Source organism: Myotis daubentonii, chromosome 12 (assembly GCF_963259705.1).
Source record: "Myotis daubentonii chromosome 12, mMyoDau2.1, whole genome shotgun sequence".
Taxonomy (NCBI): domain Eukaryota; kingdom Metazoa; phylum Chordata; class Mammalia; order Chiroptera; family Vespertilionidae; genus Myotis; species Myotis daubentonii.
Genome location: NC_081851.1, coordinates 10525246 through 10544815, shown reverse-complemented (window position 1 = coordinate 10544815; position 19570 = coordinate 10525246). Strand labels below are relative to the sequence as shown.

At 52.1% G+C, this 19570-nt stretch overlaps 1 protein-coding gene across 3 annotated transcripts in view; it reads left to right on the top strand.

Moving 5' to 3' along the window:
• FHL2 (four and a half LIM domains 2) overlaps window positions 1–17852 on the top strand; it is a 46096-nt gene extending 28244 nt beyond the window's left edge. For all 3 annotated transcript variants that reach the window (XM_059658941.1, XM_059658939.1, XM_059658940.1), the window contains exons 3-6: window positions 2555–2729; window positions 14373–14542; window positions 16574–16760; window positions 17269–17852. In XM_059658941.1, coding sequence (XP_059514924.1) covers window positions 2555–2729; window positions 14373–14542; window positions 16574–16760; window positions 17269–17420 — 684 coding nt within the window. In that variant the 3' untranslated portion in view covers window positions 17421–17852. The remainder of the gene's footprint in view (window positions 1–2554; window positions 2730–14372; window positions 14543–16573; window positions 16761–17268) is intronic.
• The last annotated feature ends 1718 nt before the right edge of the window (window positions 17853–19570 follow it).

Below are 19570 nucleotides of genomic sequence, written 5' to 3'. Positions count from 1 at the left end.
CACTGTTCCCCGGTGGGCGCACCAGCTCTCACCGAGGGGGTTTTGAAAGCGAGAGCAGCACAGAGCCGGCCAGGGCTTCAGCTGGCATGTCCCCGGAAACAGCTTTTGCATCAGAAGGACTTGAGCTTGGGCCCTGCCTGGCAACGTGCCAGCGGTGCTCCGGGGAGCGACTGGGCTTCTCTGGGCCTCCAGCGACTTTCCCCACGCAGGCCGCGCAGCCGGACCTCCCTGCGTGGCCACACGCACTGTCCCTGGCACCCCAGAAAGGAACAATGATGACAGCTGTAGGGAGAAGGGCTTTGTGGTGTGAAATGAGTTTACCTGTACAGTGGGGCCTTGACTTACAAGTTTAATTCGTTCTGTGCCGGAGCTCGTAACTCAAATTACTCGTCTGTCAAATCATAAAGTGAACGAGTGAGACATGTGATGCTGGGCTGATGTTGTGGCGTTCACTGTGACGTTCGCTGTGCCAACTAGCGGTGGGATACGTGAAGCTGACTCGTAACCCGAATTTTAGCTCGCAACTCAAAGCAAAAAATCGGCCAAGAGACGGCTCGTATCTCGAAAAACTCGTTAGTCGGGGCACTCGTAAGTCAAGGCCCCACTGTACTGTTAACACAAAGTAATGCAGTTCCTACCTTCTTCATTTGTCAAAATAACCAGCCAAGTGCAGATAATCGCTCCCCTTTTCTGAAAATACTTGAGGCTAGAGATTCAAGAGACAGGACAGTGCTCTGCCCGCAGGCCATGCGCCCTCGGGGCGGGCAGGCGTTGCAATGTGCTGTCCCCTGGTCCCGAGAGGCAGTGCCTGCTCTCAGGAACCCCAATCCCAGGGCTGCTGGGCTCAGGGGAGAACCCGCCTCACAGAAACAAGCCCACGGAGTCCTGCACTGGGAGATTCTGTGCTTGTCTCACCTCCTTTCCGTGTTACCTGGCACCGGCCGTGACTCCTCCCAGGTGTCCTGGGAAGCAAGCCGCTGACGGGTGCGCGCGTGCGGGCCACAGGCTCACCCTCCCAGTCGCCCAGCTGTGCTCACAGGCGTTCAGCAATGATACTGTTTAAATTCCCCGAATTAAAACAATGCGCAAAGAGATCACCGAATCAGATAGCTTTAGTTTGTTCCAAGTTCTGCGGTGTTTCCGCAAAAGAGAACTGTTTGTTCTGGTTCGGGTCCGAGTGGAGCTGGTGTTTTAGGCCTTGGGTTCGAGTGGATCCAGTGTTTGTCTTTCTATCAAGGCCAGGATGTGTTTTCACACCCTGCGCTCGGCATTGCTCCAGCTCCCGCCTGGGTGTTGGTACCAGAGACGTGGTGAGAGGGGGGTGGGTGGGGATGCTCTTGGCGGTGGGGTGAGCAGCCGCGTCAGGGCACTGAGCTGGGAGCCGGCCCGGAGCCCTGCCCTGGCCTCCGATTCTGTTTCTGCCTCATTAGTAAATGGTTGGCAGTTCTGGGCCAGAGCTGGGAATACCAGGAATAATAGAAAAATAATCTGTTTAAGATAACGCTGCATGTAAGCAGGTCACTTTAATTTCGATTTGGCGCTTTCAAAAGCCATTTGAGCAGCACAGCATGAGGAGGTTTCTTCTTCGGGCTCCAGGGCAGCGGGGAGCCCGCAGCTGCCCCGGGTTCACTCTCGGCCCCTCTTCCTGAAACGCAGGGGCTCCGTCTTCTCAGCACCTGCCCCGTCGGTTCCTTACTTGCTCTTCCCACGGACCAGACCCCCCAGCCCTCGCGTCTCCGCGGGACCTTCTGCGGGTTTCCACCTCCGCGTCCCCTCCCCGTCCCCTGTCCTCATCCACCTGCCCACGCATGTCCCCTGCACGGCCTCAGGATGAACCTAGACTGCATGCAGGCCTTACAGCGCCTCCTGGCCCCGCCCGGGTGGGAATGTGCCCCGCGGGCCCCGGCTAGAGCCCAGCACCAGCTCCAGCAAGCACCCCGCCCCGCTCCTCCCCCCCCCCCCCCCCCCTCCATGCACAGGCCTTTCTCCGCCCGGAATGCCCTTCCCGACCTTCCTTCCCGCTCACCGCCCCCTGGGCTCTGGCCGCAGCTGGTGGAACCAACACGTGGAGTCTCCTGGCACTTTCCGCCAGGTCCCGCCAGGTCCCGCCAGGGCCTGTGCCCGGCTCCTTCCCTGACTTGCCCTCCACCTGGGGCTCCCCTCCTCCCGCCACCTCGGGACGGGGCCCTGCCCGCCTCCCTCAGAGGCCCAGGCTCCTGCGCCCAGAGGCTGTCGGTGAGAAGCCTGGACTTCAATGTTTTCCGTCTCTTTCTCAGGGATGATACCTAGGGAAACCCATTCTCTTTTCAAAGCATCGCTCTCTCTCCGTCTCCCTCTCTCTCTCTCCCTCCCTCACACACACACACACACACACACACACACCATCTGAAATGCAGTAGGACAGCACCCTCGCCTTACTCATTTGAGCAGTAGGTGGAGGGCATGGCCCTTCATTCCGTCTGCCTCCCAGGTTGGCACAGGCACCTCTGCAGTGGGCGGAGCCGCTCCCCCCCCCCCCCGCCCCACCTGACTGTCGCTGTGTCTGGGTCTGCAGGACTTGTCCTATAAGGACCGGCACTGGCACGAGGCCTGCTTCCACTGCTCCCGCTGCGAGAACTCGCTGGTGGACAAGCCCTTCGCCGCCAAGGAGGACCAGCTGCTCTGCACCGACTGCTACTCCCACGAGTACTCCTCCAGGTGCCAGGAGTGCAAGAAGACCATCATGCCAGGTCAGGCGCCCTGCGCACGCGGCTCCTCCCTCCCTGTGCTCCCGATTCTGTATCGTGGTCGTGTCGGCCAGCATGCCTGTCCCCCGGGTGCTGGGTGTGCATAGACTGGTGGGCGGAGAGGCGACCGGTCCTCCGTCCTGGAGCTCACATTCTGCAGAGGGACCCACCTTCAGAGCAACCCAGACGCGACTGCAGCAAGGACTTGCCCGCGAGGGGTGGGGCAGGGGCTGTGTCCCTCATTGTTTAGGAGGAAAGTAGTTTGTTTTGTTTTGGTTTTTGCGGGAGGGAGGAATGTTTCCTTTTAAAAACTAGAGCGAACAAATATATATGACATTTAAAAAATAGATCTTGTGAGACATAGAAATGCGAGCAAGTAGAGCGCCCTGTGTGGGGGACGACTTGGACCTGCCGCTGACACAGGTGCAGACCTCGCTGTGGCCAGTTCGCCGGCGGCACAAGCAGGGCCGGCCTCCGCGCCACCCGCGAAGTGGGCCCGGAAGGCAGACTTGGTGGGTTTAGCAAATAAGAACACAGAACTCCCAGTTACGTCTGAACGTCAGCTCATCTTCTAGTGTCTCCCATTCGGGACCTTTAATCTGGCATCCCTCCCGGAGAGCCACATGAACCAGGACAGCCCGTGGAGCACAGAGGGGGGAGCAGTGACTAAGTCCCCGGAGCCTGCGCATGGCCAGCGGGTACAGATGGCCTGCATGAGGGTGCCACGGGGCATGGAGGACTTGGGACCTGAGGACTCTGAGGCGGTCGGGAGGGTCCGGGAGGGCCCAGGAGGACCTACGGAGCCAGCCTCAGGCACAGTGGCCCTTGGAGCGAGGGCTGGCGACATCCCCTCCCCCACCCACGAGACTGCTGCTTTATGCTGCTTTAGGGAAGCTCAGCCTTACCGGGCAAGTTTTAGAACTAAGGGGGCACATTAAGAGAATGGCACCCACAGAAATGATGCATGAAGTAAAGTATGTGTGGGGTTTTAAAAAGTCGATCTAAAGAGTAAATTAAACTAGCGATTCTGACTTAAAGTACATGGAATACGTGATTTAGGCTTGTGATTTTAAATGGAAAATGTCTTCATTGATAAACTGTTTGGACATTTAAGGTATCTTATGATTCCCCATGGTTAGAAGTTTTCTTCAATTCAACAATTACTTCAGAACTTGAGGTTCAGTTTGTTAGTTGAGGAACTTTAAAGGGATATCAAATATACTTAATTTTCAGAAGTAGTCTTAAAGGAGTTCAGTTCACCACATTAACAACAGAACCAAATGTAAAGGCCCCTGAAAAGTGATTTTTAAAATTCACTATATTCATGAATGTGATAATAGATGTGAACTGGAGGGTTTTGAGTTTGTTACCTCAATAGATTGAATGCTAATTTTTAAAAACTAAGGCGTGGGAAGGCCGGGGAGGGTTGGGGGGCAGGAGGTAGGGGGGTAAGAGATCAACTAAAGGACTTGTATGCATGCATATAAGCATAACCAATGGACATAAGACACTGGGTGATAGGGGAGGCTAGGGGACTGTCTAGGGCGGGGGGATAAAATGGATACATATGTAATACCCTTTGTAATACTTTAAGCAATAAAAAAAAAATAATAAAAAATAAAATAAAATAAAAACTAAGGCGGCTGCTGAGTAATCATAGGTCATGCAGCTGGGGTCCCAGTGAGGCTGCAGAGTCACGGAGAGTCAGGCTCTCCACTCTGCCGGGGACTGCTTGTCAAGCTCTGAGTTTGTGTTTTATTTTTGGTTTCCTCTGTTTTTGGCAACAGAGATACTGAAGAGTTCTGAGCAGGAGACCGGCATGTGGGAGGTGTTATTTTAGGAAGATCTATTGCCTTAAGAAATCATAACCTTCTGAAAGGCAAGGGCACGATTAGGTCTCAGTCAGATGGTTCTATTGCTACTGCATTCTCCCGGTCAATACACCTCACAAGTAACTGTGACGTCCTGTCACGGGGAGCAGAGGCCGGGCCACGCCCACAGCCCTGCCACCGGAAGACTTTTACAAAATGACGTTAACACTGCACCTGTTGGAACCAGGTGGCCCACATGTGGAGACAGTGGGAATGCCAGCTGCAGCCACGTCCACGTCCACATGCAGGGACACACAGTCCTGCACGGGACCCTGGGTTCATGGGCACACAAGCCAAGCTGTACTAGGGTTCCACAGCCAGAGCCCAGGAAGGGCCATGGGCGGCTCTGAGCAGACGCCTGCTGCCTCTGTGCACAGCCCCTCACCCGCCCGAGTTCTCCCGGGGCGGCGGGCCCTGCCTCAGCACTTCCTGTCCACTCGGGGTCAGGAGTTTGCACTTGCTCAGCGGAGTTCTGCCCTTTTGCAAGGAAGCCCTGTGGGCCCCTCTGCTTCTCCAGGTCCTCCCCTCACTGCCCTGCCTGGAGGACCAGGGCAGGATGGGAGTCCTTCTTGGGGGAGGGGACCCAAAGGAGGAAGTCCCAGGCCACACAGCTCACGCTGGAGCTCCCAGGACTGGTGGGGGCGCACAGGCTGAGGTCCCGCCTGCAGGTGGCTGTGAGCCCTCGGAACGGCGAGGTCTTTCTGGGGGAGTCCGGGCATCGGGACAGGCGGTGCAGGTGTGGAGGATGCCCAGCGCGGCCCTTGGAATGAGAGCTATGTGGAATCACACAGTGCGAACGTGTAAAAGCATGGACAGTTCTAAGCTTAAATGGCCTGCAGGGTCACCTGTGTCAGCTCACCAGGGAGGACACCAGAGGTCCCGGCCAGGCTGCTGCAGGGCTGGGAGCCACCTTCTGGCATAGGTAGGAGGGCATGCAGGGGACTCAGGGGGGCAATGCTGACTGCTTCCCGCCTCGGCACCGCGTTGATTCTGAGGTGGAGAAGCCGGATGAGCCTCTGCGGTGTGGGAAATCCCCCCCGCACAGCCCCACTGGCACTGGCAGGAGTGCAGAGCAGCATGGGGCACCCCCTTCCCCCGAAAACAGCACGGCATCCGTGCAAGTGCACGGACGCGGGTCAGGAGGCTGTGCTCCTCAGTCCTGTGCCTCCCCCACTGTACACTGCGTAGGCCCTGGTCTCCTCCCCACCCCACCCCAGCCCGCACCAGTCTCAGTTACTTTAAATTCAAAACTGCCTGGCAGAGTGGCCGAGGGAGCTCGGTTCCTCAGTGCCGCCTGCAGAGCACATTTCCTTCAGCGACTGCTCCCGGCTCCTGCTGCCTCCAGCTCCGTTCCATCTTCGCTCTGTGAGGGCAGCTCCGGAGCAGCAGCAGCGTGGGCGAGGGGCGGGGATGGAGGACATGCGGGCTGCCTTGGAGGGCTGGTCCCGGCGATGGGCTCAGGCTGGATGAGTGGCAGGTGCTGTCCGAGTGCAGACACAGGGCAGTCAGCCGAAGCGCGGGAGCTGTGAGCCAGACGTGGCCCTGCCCTGCAGGGGTGTCCCTGGGGAGATGGCCCTGCGGACCCGGGTGTCCGGCTGTGTCTGCTCAGACAGGAGCAACCAGGGCGGATGGGGAGAGTCCCACTTCCCAGAGCAACGCACACTTCCGAGATCAGGAGCAAAACACTGAGTCACTAAGCTGGCATTTAAATGAAGACAAACGTAAGTGTCTCTTAGAATAGGCTGTGAAATTTTCCCAAATGTTTTGAAATTTCCAAGACAGTCCATGATTCTGGGGGCTGGAGCAGGGGACGGCTCAGTCCACTCGAGTACCCCTCCCCTACCTCAGTGAGAGGGTCTGTCCTGGGATGCTTTGGTGGGAATGTTGGAGAAGCCGTCTAGCCTGCTGGGAGGGAGGAACATGCCAAGAGCAGGGGAGTGAGGAAGGGGCGGGCGCTTGGGGCTGCCCCATAGGAGCAGTCTGGAAGGATGAACTGGGTTTCAGCCAGTGGAGAAGTCAGAGAAGCACCAGGGCAGGTGGGGGAAAGCCTAGGCGTGCAAAACCAGAAGGAGAAAGGGTGAGCACCGGATCGTCACACGCCTGCTTCCTTGCTGTGGTTCGATGCTTAAATGCTACAACCCGTCAAGATGCCACCGGTGCAGAGCAGGGTGCTTTGGAGTCTAGACAGACAGGACGAGAGGCGTTTCCCAATGAAAAAGTACCCTGGGCCCGCACTCCATAGAAGTCAGCGTGTCGGCCTTTCCCGGCTGTGTGACACCCCACAGTGCGAGGACTCACAGCGCTCACCCACCAAACGCCCAGGCCTGGGCAGAGGTCTCTGGCAGAAGCGCCGCAGCCTGGGATGGGCTCGCGGGTCACAGCCCTCCCCAGGCTTCTGGAACCCCCTTGCTTATTTGAATCAGAGAGAAAGGCCCTGGCCGGTTTGCTCAGTGGATAGAGCGTCGGCCTGTGGACTGAAGGGTCCCAGGTTCGATTCCAGTCAAGGGCACATGCCCGGGTTTCAGGCTCCATCCCCAGTAGGAGCGTGCAGGAGGCTGCCGGTCAATGATTCTCTCATCATTGATGTTTCTATCTCTCTCTCCCTCTCCCTTCCTCTCAGAAATCAATAAAAATATATTTTACAAACACACACACACACTCTCCATCTCGAGAATCCGTGGCCACGCAGGTTCTGTTAGACGAGGTTTGCTGCCACCTGCTGGCAACGTTTTGCAGTCCTTTTGCAGGCCTGTGTCAATGGAGTCTCAGGCCCCACGCCCGCTTTGGGCTGGCGTGCCCACGGGATGCCCTGCCGGGGACGATGCTGGTTCCTGAGCCCTGGTGTGGGTATAAGACTCGGCTCAGAAGACACCAGGGATGCGCTTGCACAGTGTTGCTTGGGGTCTCTGTGTTCATGGACAACGTCCTTGGCTGCTTGATCAGAGGGAAGGGCAGAGAGAAAAGAGTAAGTGATGCAGGGATATTTGGAAAAAGGAAGCCCGGAGACCAAAGTAAATTATTCTAGAATTTACATGAAAATCCCTCCACCACTGGCGGCTCTCTCCATGGAGCACGCCGCCCGCCCCCTCCCCCAGCGCCTTCCCTGTGCTGCCTTTCTCCTCAGCTCCAAGGGCTCCAGCCTCTGTAACTTGTTTCCTGCGCCCATTCCTCCTACACCCGTGACTCACTCCTTCTACCTCTGTGACTTTCTAAATAAACTTTCTCTTACGCTTTGAAATAATACTAAAATAGCACCCACCATTTGTACTTGAAATTAAACTGCTTACTAGAATTTTCCTCGCTTCAGAATTCATCACCCCCGATTGAATTCCATAGGCTGTGAAGATCGCTATGCACCCCACCCCCCACCCCCGCCACAAGAATTCTGTGACTATGGGAGATGGTGCCCAAATGTCTGATCCTGAAAGCACAGGGAGCTCAGAGGGTGACCCCAAAACGACATCTAGAAACGTAATCAGTAATGCTTCCCAGTGCATATTCTAATGGTTCGAGTCGCTTGCATCTCACCAACTTGCCCCCCAGCTAAACACAGCCCTTAGCCTGGTTGTATTATTTTTGACTTAGAGACTGTAGACGCCTGCATTGTGCTGCCTGCATTGTCTCAGAAGGCTGCCACCCAGGGCCCATGCAGGCGAACTCCCTGCTGCTGGAGTGCGAGCTGCAGTCATCCCACTGTAGCGTCCTTCCCGTGAGCCAGGGGTTGGCACAGTTTTCCATGGAGACCCAGCTGGATTAATCACCCGGTCTTTGCAGGCCACAGCCGTCGCGCTGCTCCCCTCTGCAGGCAGCGTGAAAGCAGCCGCGGAAGGACCGCGTGAGTGGGAGTGGCTGGTTCCAACAAAACCTCCCTACGCAGCGGGCAGCACCTGAGTTTGCCCGGGTGTGTGCAGCGAGCTGGCGCCACGCTTCTCCTTCCTTCATCCCTTATGCTCCCTTTCTCCAAGTACTCTGCTTCTGCTTCATACCAGCGGTGCTCACATACTTGTCCGTCTTGAACCATGTCTTTCAGTAAATATACACTTTTTTTGGTAAAGTATGGGGAAAACATTGATCAACAAGTATTGAATGTTTGCTGTGCGTCAGGCATGGGGGTAGGGGTGGGGTGAACCAAAAAGCATTTAGGTTCTCCATCTTCTTATTTATTTTTTAATTTATTTTACTTATTTACAACATACAAAATAAATCTTGCAAGTAACAGGATTACTTCTATTATATTCTAAAATATTTTTTCCTCTGGCTCTATTTTTGTTCATCAGTTTATGTTGTTCGTTATATCCCACAAATGAATGAGACCATGTGATATTTATCTTTCTCCGACTGGCTTATTTTGCTTAGTATAATGCTCTTCAGGTCCATCCATGCTGTTACAAATGGCAAGAGTTACTTCTTTTTTACAGCAGTGTAGTATTCCATTGTGTAGATGTGCCACAGTTTTGTAATCCACTCATTTGCTGATGGGCATTTTGGCTGTTTCTAAATCTTAGCTGTGGTGAATTGTGCTGCTATGAACATAGGGATGCATATATCCTTTCTGATTGGTGTTTCTGGTTTCTTGGGATATATTCCTGGAAGTGAGATTACTGGGTCAAATGGGAGTTCCATTTTTAGTTTTTTGAGGAAGCTCAATACTGTCTTCCACAGTGGTTGCACCAGTCTGCATTCCCACCAGCAGTGCACGAGGGTTCCTTTTTCTCCACATCCTCTCCAGCACTTGTCGTTTGTTGATTTGTTGCTGATAGCCATTCTGACAGGGGTGAGACGGTACCTCATTGTCATTTTGATTTGCATCAGAAACTTTGAGCATGTTTTCATATGTCTCTTGGCTTTCTGTATGTCCTCTTTTGAAAAGTGTCTATTTAAGTCCTTTGCCCATTTTCTGATTGGGTTGTTTATCTTCCTTTTGTTAAGCTGTTCCCTGTAAATGTTGGAGATTAAACCCTTATTGGAAATAACATTGGCAAATACGTTCTTCCTTGCAGTGGCCTTCCTTGTTTTGTTGATGGTTTCTTTTGCTGAGCAGAGCTTTTTATTTTGATGTAGTCCCATTTGTTTATTTTCTCCTTAGTTTCCATTGTCCTAGGATCTGTGTCTGTAGAGATATCGTTATGACACATGTCTGTTATTTTGCTGCCTAAGGATTCTTCTAAGATTTTTATGGTTTCCTGTCTTATGTTTAAGTCCGTTATCCATTTTGAGTTTATTTTTGTGTATGGTGTAAGTTGGTGGTCTAGTTTCATTTTTTTTTTTTTTTGCATGTATCTGTCCAATTTTCCCAACACCATTTATTGAAGAGACTGTCTTGACTTCATTGTATGCATTTGTCTCCTTTGTCAAATATTAATTGAGCATAATGGCTTGGATTGATTTCTGGGTTCTCTGTTGGTTCCATTGGTCTATATGTCTGTTCTTGTGCCAGTACCAGGCAGTTTTGAGAACAGTGGCTTTGTAATATAGTTTGATATCTGGTATTGTGATCCCTCCAACTTTGTTCTTCTTTCTCAGGATTGCTGTGGCTATTTGGGGTCTTTTTTTTTTATTCCATATGAATTTTGGAGAGTTTGTTCTAGGTCTGTGAAATATGCATTGGTATTTTAATGGGGATTGCATTGAATCTATAGATTGCTTTGGGTAGTATGGACATTTTAATGATGTTGATTCTACAAATCCATGAACACAATGTATTCTTCTATTTCTTTATGTCTTCCTCTATCTCTTTTATCAATGTCCTGTAGTTTTCCGAGTACAGATCTTTTACCTCCTCAGTTAAGTTTATTCCTAGGTATCTTAAATTTTTTTTGTGCAATGGTAAATGGACTTGTTTTTTTAGTTTCTTTCTGTGAGTTAATTATTGGTGTGTAAAAAAGCCATAGATTTATGGATATTGATTTTGTATCCTGCTACATTGCCAAATTCATTTATGAAGTCTTTTTTTTTATGGAGTCTTTAGGGTTTTCTATGTACAATATCATGCGAATAATCACAGTTTAACTTCTTTTCCAACTTGGATGCCTTTTATTTCTTCTTCTTGTCAGATTGCTATGGCTAGCACTTCCAGTACTATGTCAAACAGGAGTGGTAAAAGTGGGCATCCCTGTCTCATTCCTGTTCTTAGGGGAAATGGTTTTAGTTTTTGCCCATTGAGTGTGATGTTGGCTGTAGGTTTGTCATATATTGCCTTTATAATGTTGAGATATGCTCCCTCTATTCCCACATTGCTGTGAGTTTTTTTTATCAAAAATGGGTGTTGGATTTTGTCGAATGCTTTCTCTGCATCTATTGATATGATCATGTGATTTTGTCTTTCAGTTGGTTTATATGATGTGTCACGTTTATTGATTTGTGAATATTGTACCATCCTTGCATCCCTGGAATAAATCCCACTTCTATATTCTGCTGCATTGGCATGATATGTTCTATAAATGTCAATTAAATCCACCTGATCTAGTGTGTCCTTTAGAGTCACTGTTTCCTTGTTAAGTTTTTTTCTGGAAGATCTATCCAGTGAAGTCAGAGGGGTGTTAAAGTCCCTACTATGACTGTATTGTTGTCGATCTCTTCGTTAAAGTTCTCTAGAAGTTTTTCTTTATATATGTAGGTGCTCCTATATTAGGTGCATATATGTCTACCAGGGTTATATCCTCTTGTTGGATAGGTCCCTTTAGTATTATGTAGTGATCTTTGTTGTCTCTTGTGATGGCCTTCATTTTAAAGTTGGATATGAGTATTGCTACTTCAGCTTTATATTTATTTTTTTCCATTTGCATGGAAGATATTTTTCCATCCCTTCACTGTCATCCTCTGTGAGTCTTTTGTTCGGAGGTGGGTCTGTTGTTGACAGCATATAATTGGGTCATGTTTTTGTATCCATTCAGCTACCCTTCGCCTTTTGATTGGAGCATTTAATCCAGTTACATTTAGGGTTATTATTGATAGGTACTTATTTATTGCCATTTTAATTCTGTATGGCTAGGTTTCTCTCTGTTTCTTCTTCTCATTACAACAGTCCCTTTAGCATTTCTTGTAATGCTGGCTTGGTAGTGATGTACTCCATTAGCCTTTTTTTGTCTGGGAAGCTCTTTATTTGACCGTCTATTTTGAATGATAGCCTTGCTGCAAATAGTTATCTTGGACTCAGATCCTTGCTTTCCATTACCTTCAGTACTTCATGCCATTCCCTTCTGGCCTGTAGATTTCTCCGATGAGAAATCAGATGTCAACCTTATGGGAGCTCCTTTGTATGTAACAGTTTTCTTTTCTCTTGCTGCCTTTCAAATTCTCTGTCTTTAATTTTTGGCATTTTAATTATGATGTGTCTGGGTGTGGGCCTATTTGGGTTCTTCTTGCTTGGGACTCTCTGTGCCTCCTGAACTTGTGTGACTTTTTCCTTTACCAGGTTAGGGAATTTTTCTGCCATTATTTCTTTAAACACATTCTCTATTCCTTTCTCCATTTCTGCCTATTCTGGCACACCTGCTATTCTAATATTATTACGTTTCACATTGTCCCACAGCTCCCTTAAGCTGTCCTCCTGTTTTTTAATTGTTTTTTCTTTTTGGTTCTCTGAGTGATATTTTCAACTCTGTCTTCTAATTCACTGATTCGATCCTCAGCTTCCCTTAATCTGCTGTGTATTCCTTCCAATGTGTTCTTTATTTGTGTTATGTCATTCTTTATCTCAGACTGTTCCTTTTTCATAATTACTATATCTTTTTTTCATGCTATTGAGCATCTTTACCATCATTACTCTGAACTATGCTTCATATAAATTTCTTATCTCTGCTTCATTTATCTCTTCTTCTAGAGAATTCTCTAGTTCTCATTTGGGCAGTGGTTCTTAACCTTCCTAATGCCGTGACCCTTTAATACAGTTCCTCATGTTGTGGTGACCCCCAACCATAAAATTATTTTCATTGCTACTTTATAACTGTAATTTTGCTACTGTTATGAACCGTAATGTAAATATCTGATATGCTATACGTGTTTTCCAATGGTCGCAACCCACAGGTTGAGAACTGCTGCATTTGGGGGTTATTTCTTTGTCTCCTCACTTTGGTTGTCTGTTTGGGTTTGTGACTTTGTTCTAGGTAGATCCTCTATACCTCTCAATCTCTAGTGCAGGACAGTGTTAAAGGCTGTTTCTGACTAATTAGATCAGGCAAAGACTCAAAGCCTTCAGAGATTGCCTCTGCCTACAGACTGATAGGATTCCAACTTTAATTGCCACCAGGCAATCATCCTCAGGTGTGGTGAGAGTTTTTTCAACAGGTTGGGGCAGTTGCTTCTGCCTGGAAGCTAATTGTTATTTTTAGTCTCTTAAGTGGCCTCAGGGCAAGGTGTTTTCCAATAGGGCAGTGGTTCTCAACCTTCTGGCCCTTTAAATACAGTTCCTCATGTTGTGACCCAACCATAAAATTATTTTCATTGCTACTTCATAAGTGTAATGTTGCTACTGTTATGAATCGTAATGTAAATATCTGATATGCAGGATGGTCTTAGGCGACGTTCAACCGCCAAAGGGGTCACGACCCACAGGTTGAGAACTGCTGCAATAGGGTGTGTTGACTATCTTCCCCCCAGGCAAGGCAGATGTCTATGTGGGAAAGATGTCCTCCGCTGCCTAGGGGAATGACTCAGCCCAGGAAACTTGGGGTGTCTGCCTTCTGAGCTCTGTCCCCCGAGTCCCCAGTCCTGGCATCTGCTCTCACAGCTCCAGTCCACTTCACCCTCCCGCTGCCTGAGCTCAAGGTGGGTGGCTCCACAGGGAATTATGTGCAGTGGCCCTTTAAGAGGGTGCCTGAAGTTTCAGCTGTCAGTCTCTGGCAGACAGTAACCCTGCTGCTTTTCACTGGCAGATGTTATGGGGTACCCTTTTCAGTTTTGGTGCTCTCTGCTGGGGGGCCCAGCTTGGGGATTAGATCCCAGAGTTTTTAGTGGCACCCACCCCCACCCCCCAGCTGAGATATCTCTCCGGGACTTCAGTTGCTGTCTGTGGGCGCCCACCAGCCCTTTTGTGCCTCCACCCTTCCTACCAGTCTCTATGGGGTCTCCACGTTCGGTCCTCAGGTAGCAGGGTTCTCTCCTGGGACTTTTCCGTTGATTATTCAGGAAGTTTTTCAGTTATAATTCCAGTTTGTTCCTGGGATTATGTCCACGCAGCATCCACTTACTCTGCCGCCATTTTTAGTCCTCTATTCTCCATCTTCTTAATCTACTTGAAGAAATTATGTGAACATATCACATGATAATAGTTACTCGGAAGGAAATGAGATGTCACTCATTTACTGGTAGCGCGGGCGCAGTGTGGGAGGCACTGGGCATCACAGCTCAGTGTGCACCACCTTTCTGGGTGAGATGTGGAGGCTCCTCACTGAGCTGGGCGAGGCTCCAGGTTCCTTCCCCCCTGCCATTTCCACCCCCTGAGCAGCAGGGCTGTTCATAACAGGTCCCTCCGCTCCGGATTCACAGGTTAGCCTGAGCTATGCCAGATTTCTTTGTGTTTTGCAATGCTGAGAGACTAGAATATTTTTTCACGTCATGTGCATACACACACACTGAGTATGTACAGATGTTGTTTTACGAACTGGGTGGGTAGCAGTGGGCACCCCTCTACAACCTAGAAAGCATCCCACTTAGAGGCGAGCCTCTGAGAGCAAAACGCCTCGCTGTGCACAGGCCGAGCGGGTGGCCGGTCCCAGGGCAGACTGCACCCAGCTGCCATGTCACAGCGCCACTCTGTTCTTGCCTGTCACCACAGGTACCCGCAAGATGGAGTACAAGGGCAGCAGCTGGCACGAGACCTGCTTCATCTGCCACCGCTGTCAGCAGCCCATCGGGACCAAGAGCTTCATCCCCAAGGACGAGCAGAACTTCTGCGTGCCCTGCTATGAGAAGCAGCATGCCCTGCAGTGTGTTCAGTGCAAAAAGGTACCCGAGCCTGCTGGGCCTTGCACACACGAGTCAGTGCGGGCCACGGCCCACCCGCTCATCCTTCCCGAAAGAGGTGCCGGCTGTGCCACTGGAACAGTACGGAAGTTACACCTCTGTCACCCTCTGTCCATATTCTCATGTGCTCCGGACACTGGCCCCTGGGACCTGTGTTCCAGCCTTTCCAGGCGTGCGCACGGTGGTCTGAGATAAAATCCTTCCTTCCTTCCTTCTTTCCCAGATGTGTGCTCATGTGTGACTCGATGTGGAGAGAACTTATGAGCCCAGAGCGGTCTCTGTTGTCTTGCTCTGGACGAAATGAAGCCAGAAGCCAACTGCTGTGGAAGGGAAAGAGGCGGCGGGAGAGTCAGGGAACGGCCGCCCGGGGAGGGCAGGCCATCAGTTACACGTGGCCCCGGGCCGTGGCTGTGCGGCTCGTTAGGTAGAGAGGACGGAGCCCTGCACCCGGGGGAAGCCGCCTCCCTCCCGCCTGTGCTGTCCCCCACGTCTGTGCCCTTCAGGTGTAGCTTCATTTCCCAGTGTGCGCTCACACACAGGTCCTGACACTGCGAGGACTGTGCACCCTCCACCGCCACCAGCGCCCTGGCCTGCTGTCGCGGACTAAGCGCAGACTGGCTCCCGCCCGTTTTCTGTCTGTGCCGTGTCCCCATTCCCTGCCAGCCACCTGCCTGCACCGGTTCAAAGGGCAGAGTGTTGTGCGTTTCTTCAGTCTCCACCTTGTTTCCTTCTCGCGTTTCCATTTTTTCTTTACTGTTTTGAATTCCATTTCTCCATCGCCCCCTCTCACGACCATGTGTCTGTGCTGTGTATGCCTTCGTCCCTTCATGGCACCCTCTCCTGCGCTCTCCCTTTTTGTGGTTGTTCCTCAGTGAGACCCACGGGAACTTCCCTTTAGAGGTTCCTCGTCCTGGGCTGTCTTCCCGGAACATTTCCCGTCACGGTCCTGTTCCCGTGGGGAAATGAAGGCACACCGCCTGGGCTGCACGTGTGTGTGACATCAGCACACCCGTCAGCGCTCACGCCACTGTGGCAGGGCGCGGAGTCTGGATGGGCAGGGCGAGGGAGGCTGCTCCAGGTGCAGCATCTGCCACAGAAACGCCCTCTGTAGCCTCGGAGACACTTTGCCACCCAGCATGTTTTGCATAAGTTCTACTCCTTAGAGAGCACTTGTTGGATAATTATTAATGGTTCATACTTTAATGAAGAGAATACAGGATAGAAGGAATCCTGAACTCTGTACCTATTTTGCTATTTACTGGCTATGAATTCTCAGGCAAGTCACTGAATTTCCCTGGGTCTCAGTTTGTTCATCTGCAAAATGGAAGTCACGTCTGTCTCTGTAAGGACTAGAGCAGGAGCTGGACGGCAGCAGTGTTCAGGACGCACTGCGAGTGCCAGTGCAGCGCCCTCCGTCGTGCATGGCCAGCCCGCGGCCAGCTGAGACCCGGGCCCGGCTCTGTCCACATCCGTTGGTTAACTGAACATGGAAAGCAACAGTGCAAACGGGAAGTAGCAGGTCAGGTGGAGGTGTTGCCGACCTGTGTGTGTGCCTGGCTTCCGTGCAGGACTAGGGCTGAGACCTCGAGGAGGGGGCCTGGGGCCTCTCCCAGCTGCCCTGCGGCCCCGCAGGCCCGTCCCACGTGGCTTTAGCCTCTTCCACAGCAGTGACTGGACCAGGGGGACCCAGGTCATTACAGACAAGTGGCCCCGGGCCCAGGCCTTCAAGGTCTGGCTTAGGTTAGGGTCGCCCTCCTTCCTGCAGGCTCGGCCTTCACCCCGGCACTGCCTCCTGCCCTGACCCCGGCGCCCAGTCCAGCACCCTCTGAGGATGGAGGGCGGGCGCCTTGCACCCACATCACTAGCAGGAAGCCAGGCCTGCAGCAGGGACGGTGAGAGCTGGGAAGCGGTTTCTCAGTGACCGTGAACCAGAGCTGACGTCTCCTGGAGGCCGCACGCTAAGAACACAGGCCGCTCTGCCCAGGACCTGACCCCTGCCCTCTTGCCTCCCAGCCCATCACCGCCGGAGGGGTCACCTACCGGGAGCAGCCCTGGCACAAGGAGTGCTTTGTGTGCACCGCCTGCAAGAAGCCGCTGTCCGGGCAGCGCTTCACGTCCCGAGACGAGTTTGCCTACTGCCTGGACTGCTTCTGCGACCTGTATGCCAAGAAGTGTGCCGGCTGCACCAACCCCATCAGCGGTGAGTGTCTGGGGCCACCAGGCCGCGGCCCTGCCCCTCCTCAGGAGCCAACGCTGACGGGTGAGAGTCTGGCACGTGGGTTTGTTGCACGGGCAGACTTTGCAGAGGCTGTGGGCTGGGTGCGGGCTGGGTTCCGGGGCTTGTCTCATGACCGCCCTCTGCGAGAAAGTGCGCCCCTCCTCCACACCCACCCACCGTTTCTTCTGTGCGGTCTTCCCGCCATTCCAGAGAAAAGGAGCCTTTTCTCTTCACCCTCCCTGTGAGCGTCATGCATTCAGTCGGTGCCGGCCACGTCCCGGGGAGGGGCGCTCAGCGGTCAGTTCCTTCTGGGGGCGCACGGGCTCTGGAACTGCGGGCGTCCCACATGCTGCCCTCTAGCCCTTTCTCCTTGGAGTCCTGAGCTCCTCGGGCTGTGTCTGGACCCCACTCCCAGGAGCGGAACCAGAATTCCCGGTGCAGCCCCAGCGCCTGGCCCGGCGTGCTCACCCGTGTCGTTCTCCGCCCACAGGGCTTGGCGGCACAAAGTACATCTCCTTTGAGGAGCGGCAGTGGCACAACGACTGCTTCAACTGCAAGAAGTGCTCCCTGTCGCTGGTGGGCCGCGGCTTCCTCACCGAGAGGGACGACATCCTGTGCCCCGACTGCGGGAAGGACATCTGAGTGCGGCCGCCTGCATCACGCAGGCCCGCGTCCCGTGTCCCCGCACGGGTGGGGGGTGGCAGCGTGGAGCCCGCCTCCTCCAGCCGCACCTGGCTTTCCTCTTGTGCTTCTCAGCGATAGTCACTAGTCACGTTTGTGTAACCCCCCCGCCCTTTCTTCTAGCCCAGTCCCGGGGGAGGAGAAACCCTTATGGAGACCTTAGGTGGAAGACGGTTGTGAATTTTTATAACCAAGCAAGGCAAATCCAAGTGCAAACTTCCCGCTGAATATCTTTATAATGTATCTTTCTTTCACTGCATATTTAATTTTAAGTGCAATTAACATGTCAGGAACTTGGAAATAATGACGAGCTGTCCCTACAGCTGTCACTTCCTGTCGTGTGAGGCCTGCAGCGAGATTGTATGACTTGCAATAAAGCTACCCAGCACCGAGTGGAGTGGTGAGTGCACAGTAAGGCTGCGTGTAATTGACACTGTGCTGCGTGATCGCTCCATGCACTGTCAGAGGTGCGGGCCCTGGGGGTGGGCAGGCATGTTGACGGAAACTGGATCGTCCCTTTTTCACTGACAGGTTTCCTGTCAGCACACGCTGCCTGCTCCGACCCGCTCCCCAAACTCCCCAATTTCATGCTCTGACCTGATGCAGTTACAGGGGCTCCCGAGGGAGCCCGTGACAGCAAAGGCAGTCGGGGCCCCTGAGAGGCCGGAGCTCTCCCGTCGTCAGGGATCGTGCCTGACCTGCCTTCGCTTCGGAAGGTGAAGGACTGCAAGAGGGCAAGCACCGTGGGGCCAGGATGGCAGCTCGTTCTGGGTATCCCAACGCCTGAGCATTCAGGGCATTCTGGCGCCTGCAGGAAGTGCCGCAGAGACAGTCAGAGGGACGGAGGCAGAGTCACGCAGAGCTCGGGGCTGGGCAGCAGTCTGCCAGTCACCTGGAGAGCAGGCTCCACACCTGAAAGCACTGAGCAGTTGATGAGCTAGCTTTGCATATTTCTTTATCCAGAATAGTAACAATGTCGACCTTCGGGCCTCAGTTTTCTAAGACAATGCCCCATGATAAAACGATATGGTGTCCAATCAGAAATGATGTATACACCCCTATGTTCATAGCAGTGCGATTTACAATGGTTAAGATCTGGAAACAGCCAAGTGCCCATCAGTAGAAAAAAAGTGGATAAAAAAGCTGAGGTTGCTCTGGCTGGTGGCTCAGTGGCTAGAACATCAGCCAAGAACCAAAGGGTCCCGGGTGTGATTCCGGTCAAGGGCACATACCTAGGCTGCAGGTTCCCCACTCCAGTCGGGGTGCATGTGGGAGGGAGGCAACTGAATGATGTGGCTCTCTCACGTCAACGTTTCTCTCTTCTCTCCTTCTCCCCCGTCCCTTTCACTCTCTCTGAAAACAATGGAAGAAATAGTCTCCAGTAAGAATTAACAACAAAAAAGCTGCGGTACATTATTCCATGGAATACCACGCAGCAGTAAAAAACAACGGTCTCTTACCCTTGAAGCAGCATGGAGGGACCTGGAGAGTATCATGCTAAGTGAAATAAGCCAGTCAGAGAAAGACAAGTATCACATGATCGCACTCATATGTGGAAGCTAATGAACAAAATAAACTCACAAACAAAATAGATCCAGAGATTTGGAAGCAGGGAACAGACTGAAGATTCTCAGAGGAAGGCGGGGTGGGTGGGTGGGAAGAGATTAACCAAAGAACTTGCATGCCTATATGCATAGCCCAGGGACACAGACCATAGAGTGGTGAAGGCCGGGGCAGCGCATGGGGGTGGGTTAGAAGGGCTCACTGGGGGTAAAGGGGACATCTGTAATAGTTTCATCAAAAAAGATAAATTGTTATAAAATGAAACAGTGTGCCGGGGAAAGCCTGTCTCCGCCAGTGCCACCCCCAGGAGGGCATCTGAACACATGGGCCAGGCCGCCAGAGTTACAGTGAGCTGGAGGCTTTGCTCAAAAAGAATAAACCCACCTTGTTAGTTGTTTTGCCATCTTCTACTTTATAATGTTAACATGAAAGCATTCAAACCTGTAAAGAACTTTTGTGAGTTTAATTGAGCCAAACTGTCGACATATCCCGGGAAGCAGAACCTCAACAGATTGAGATAATGCTCCGGAGAATGGTGAATGGCGGGT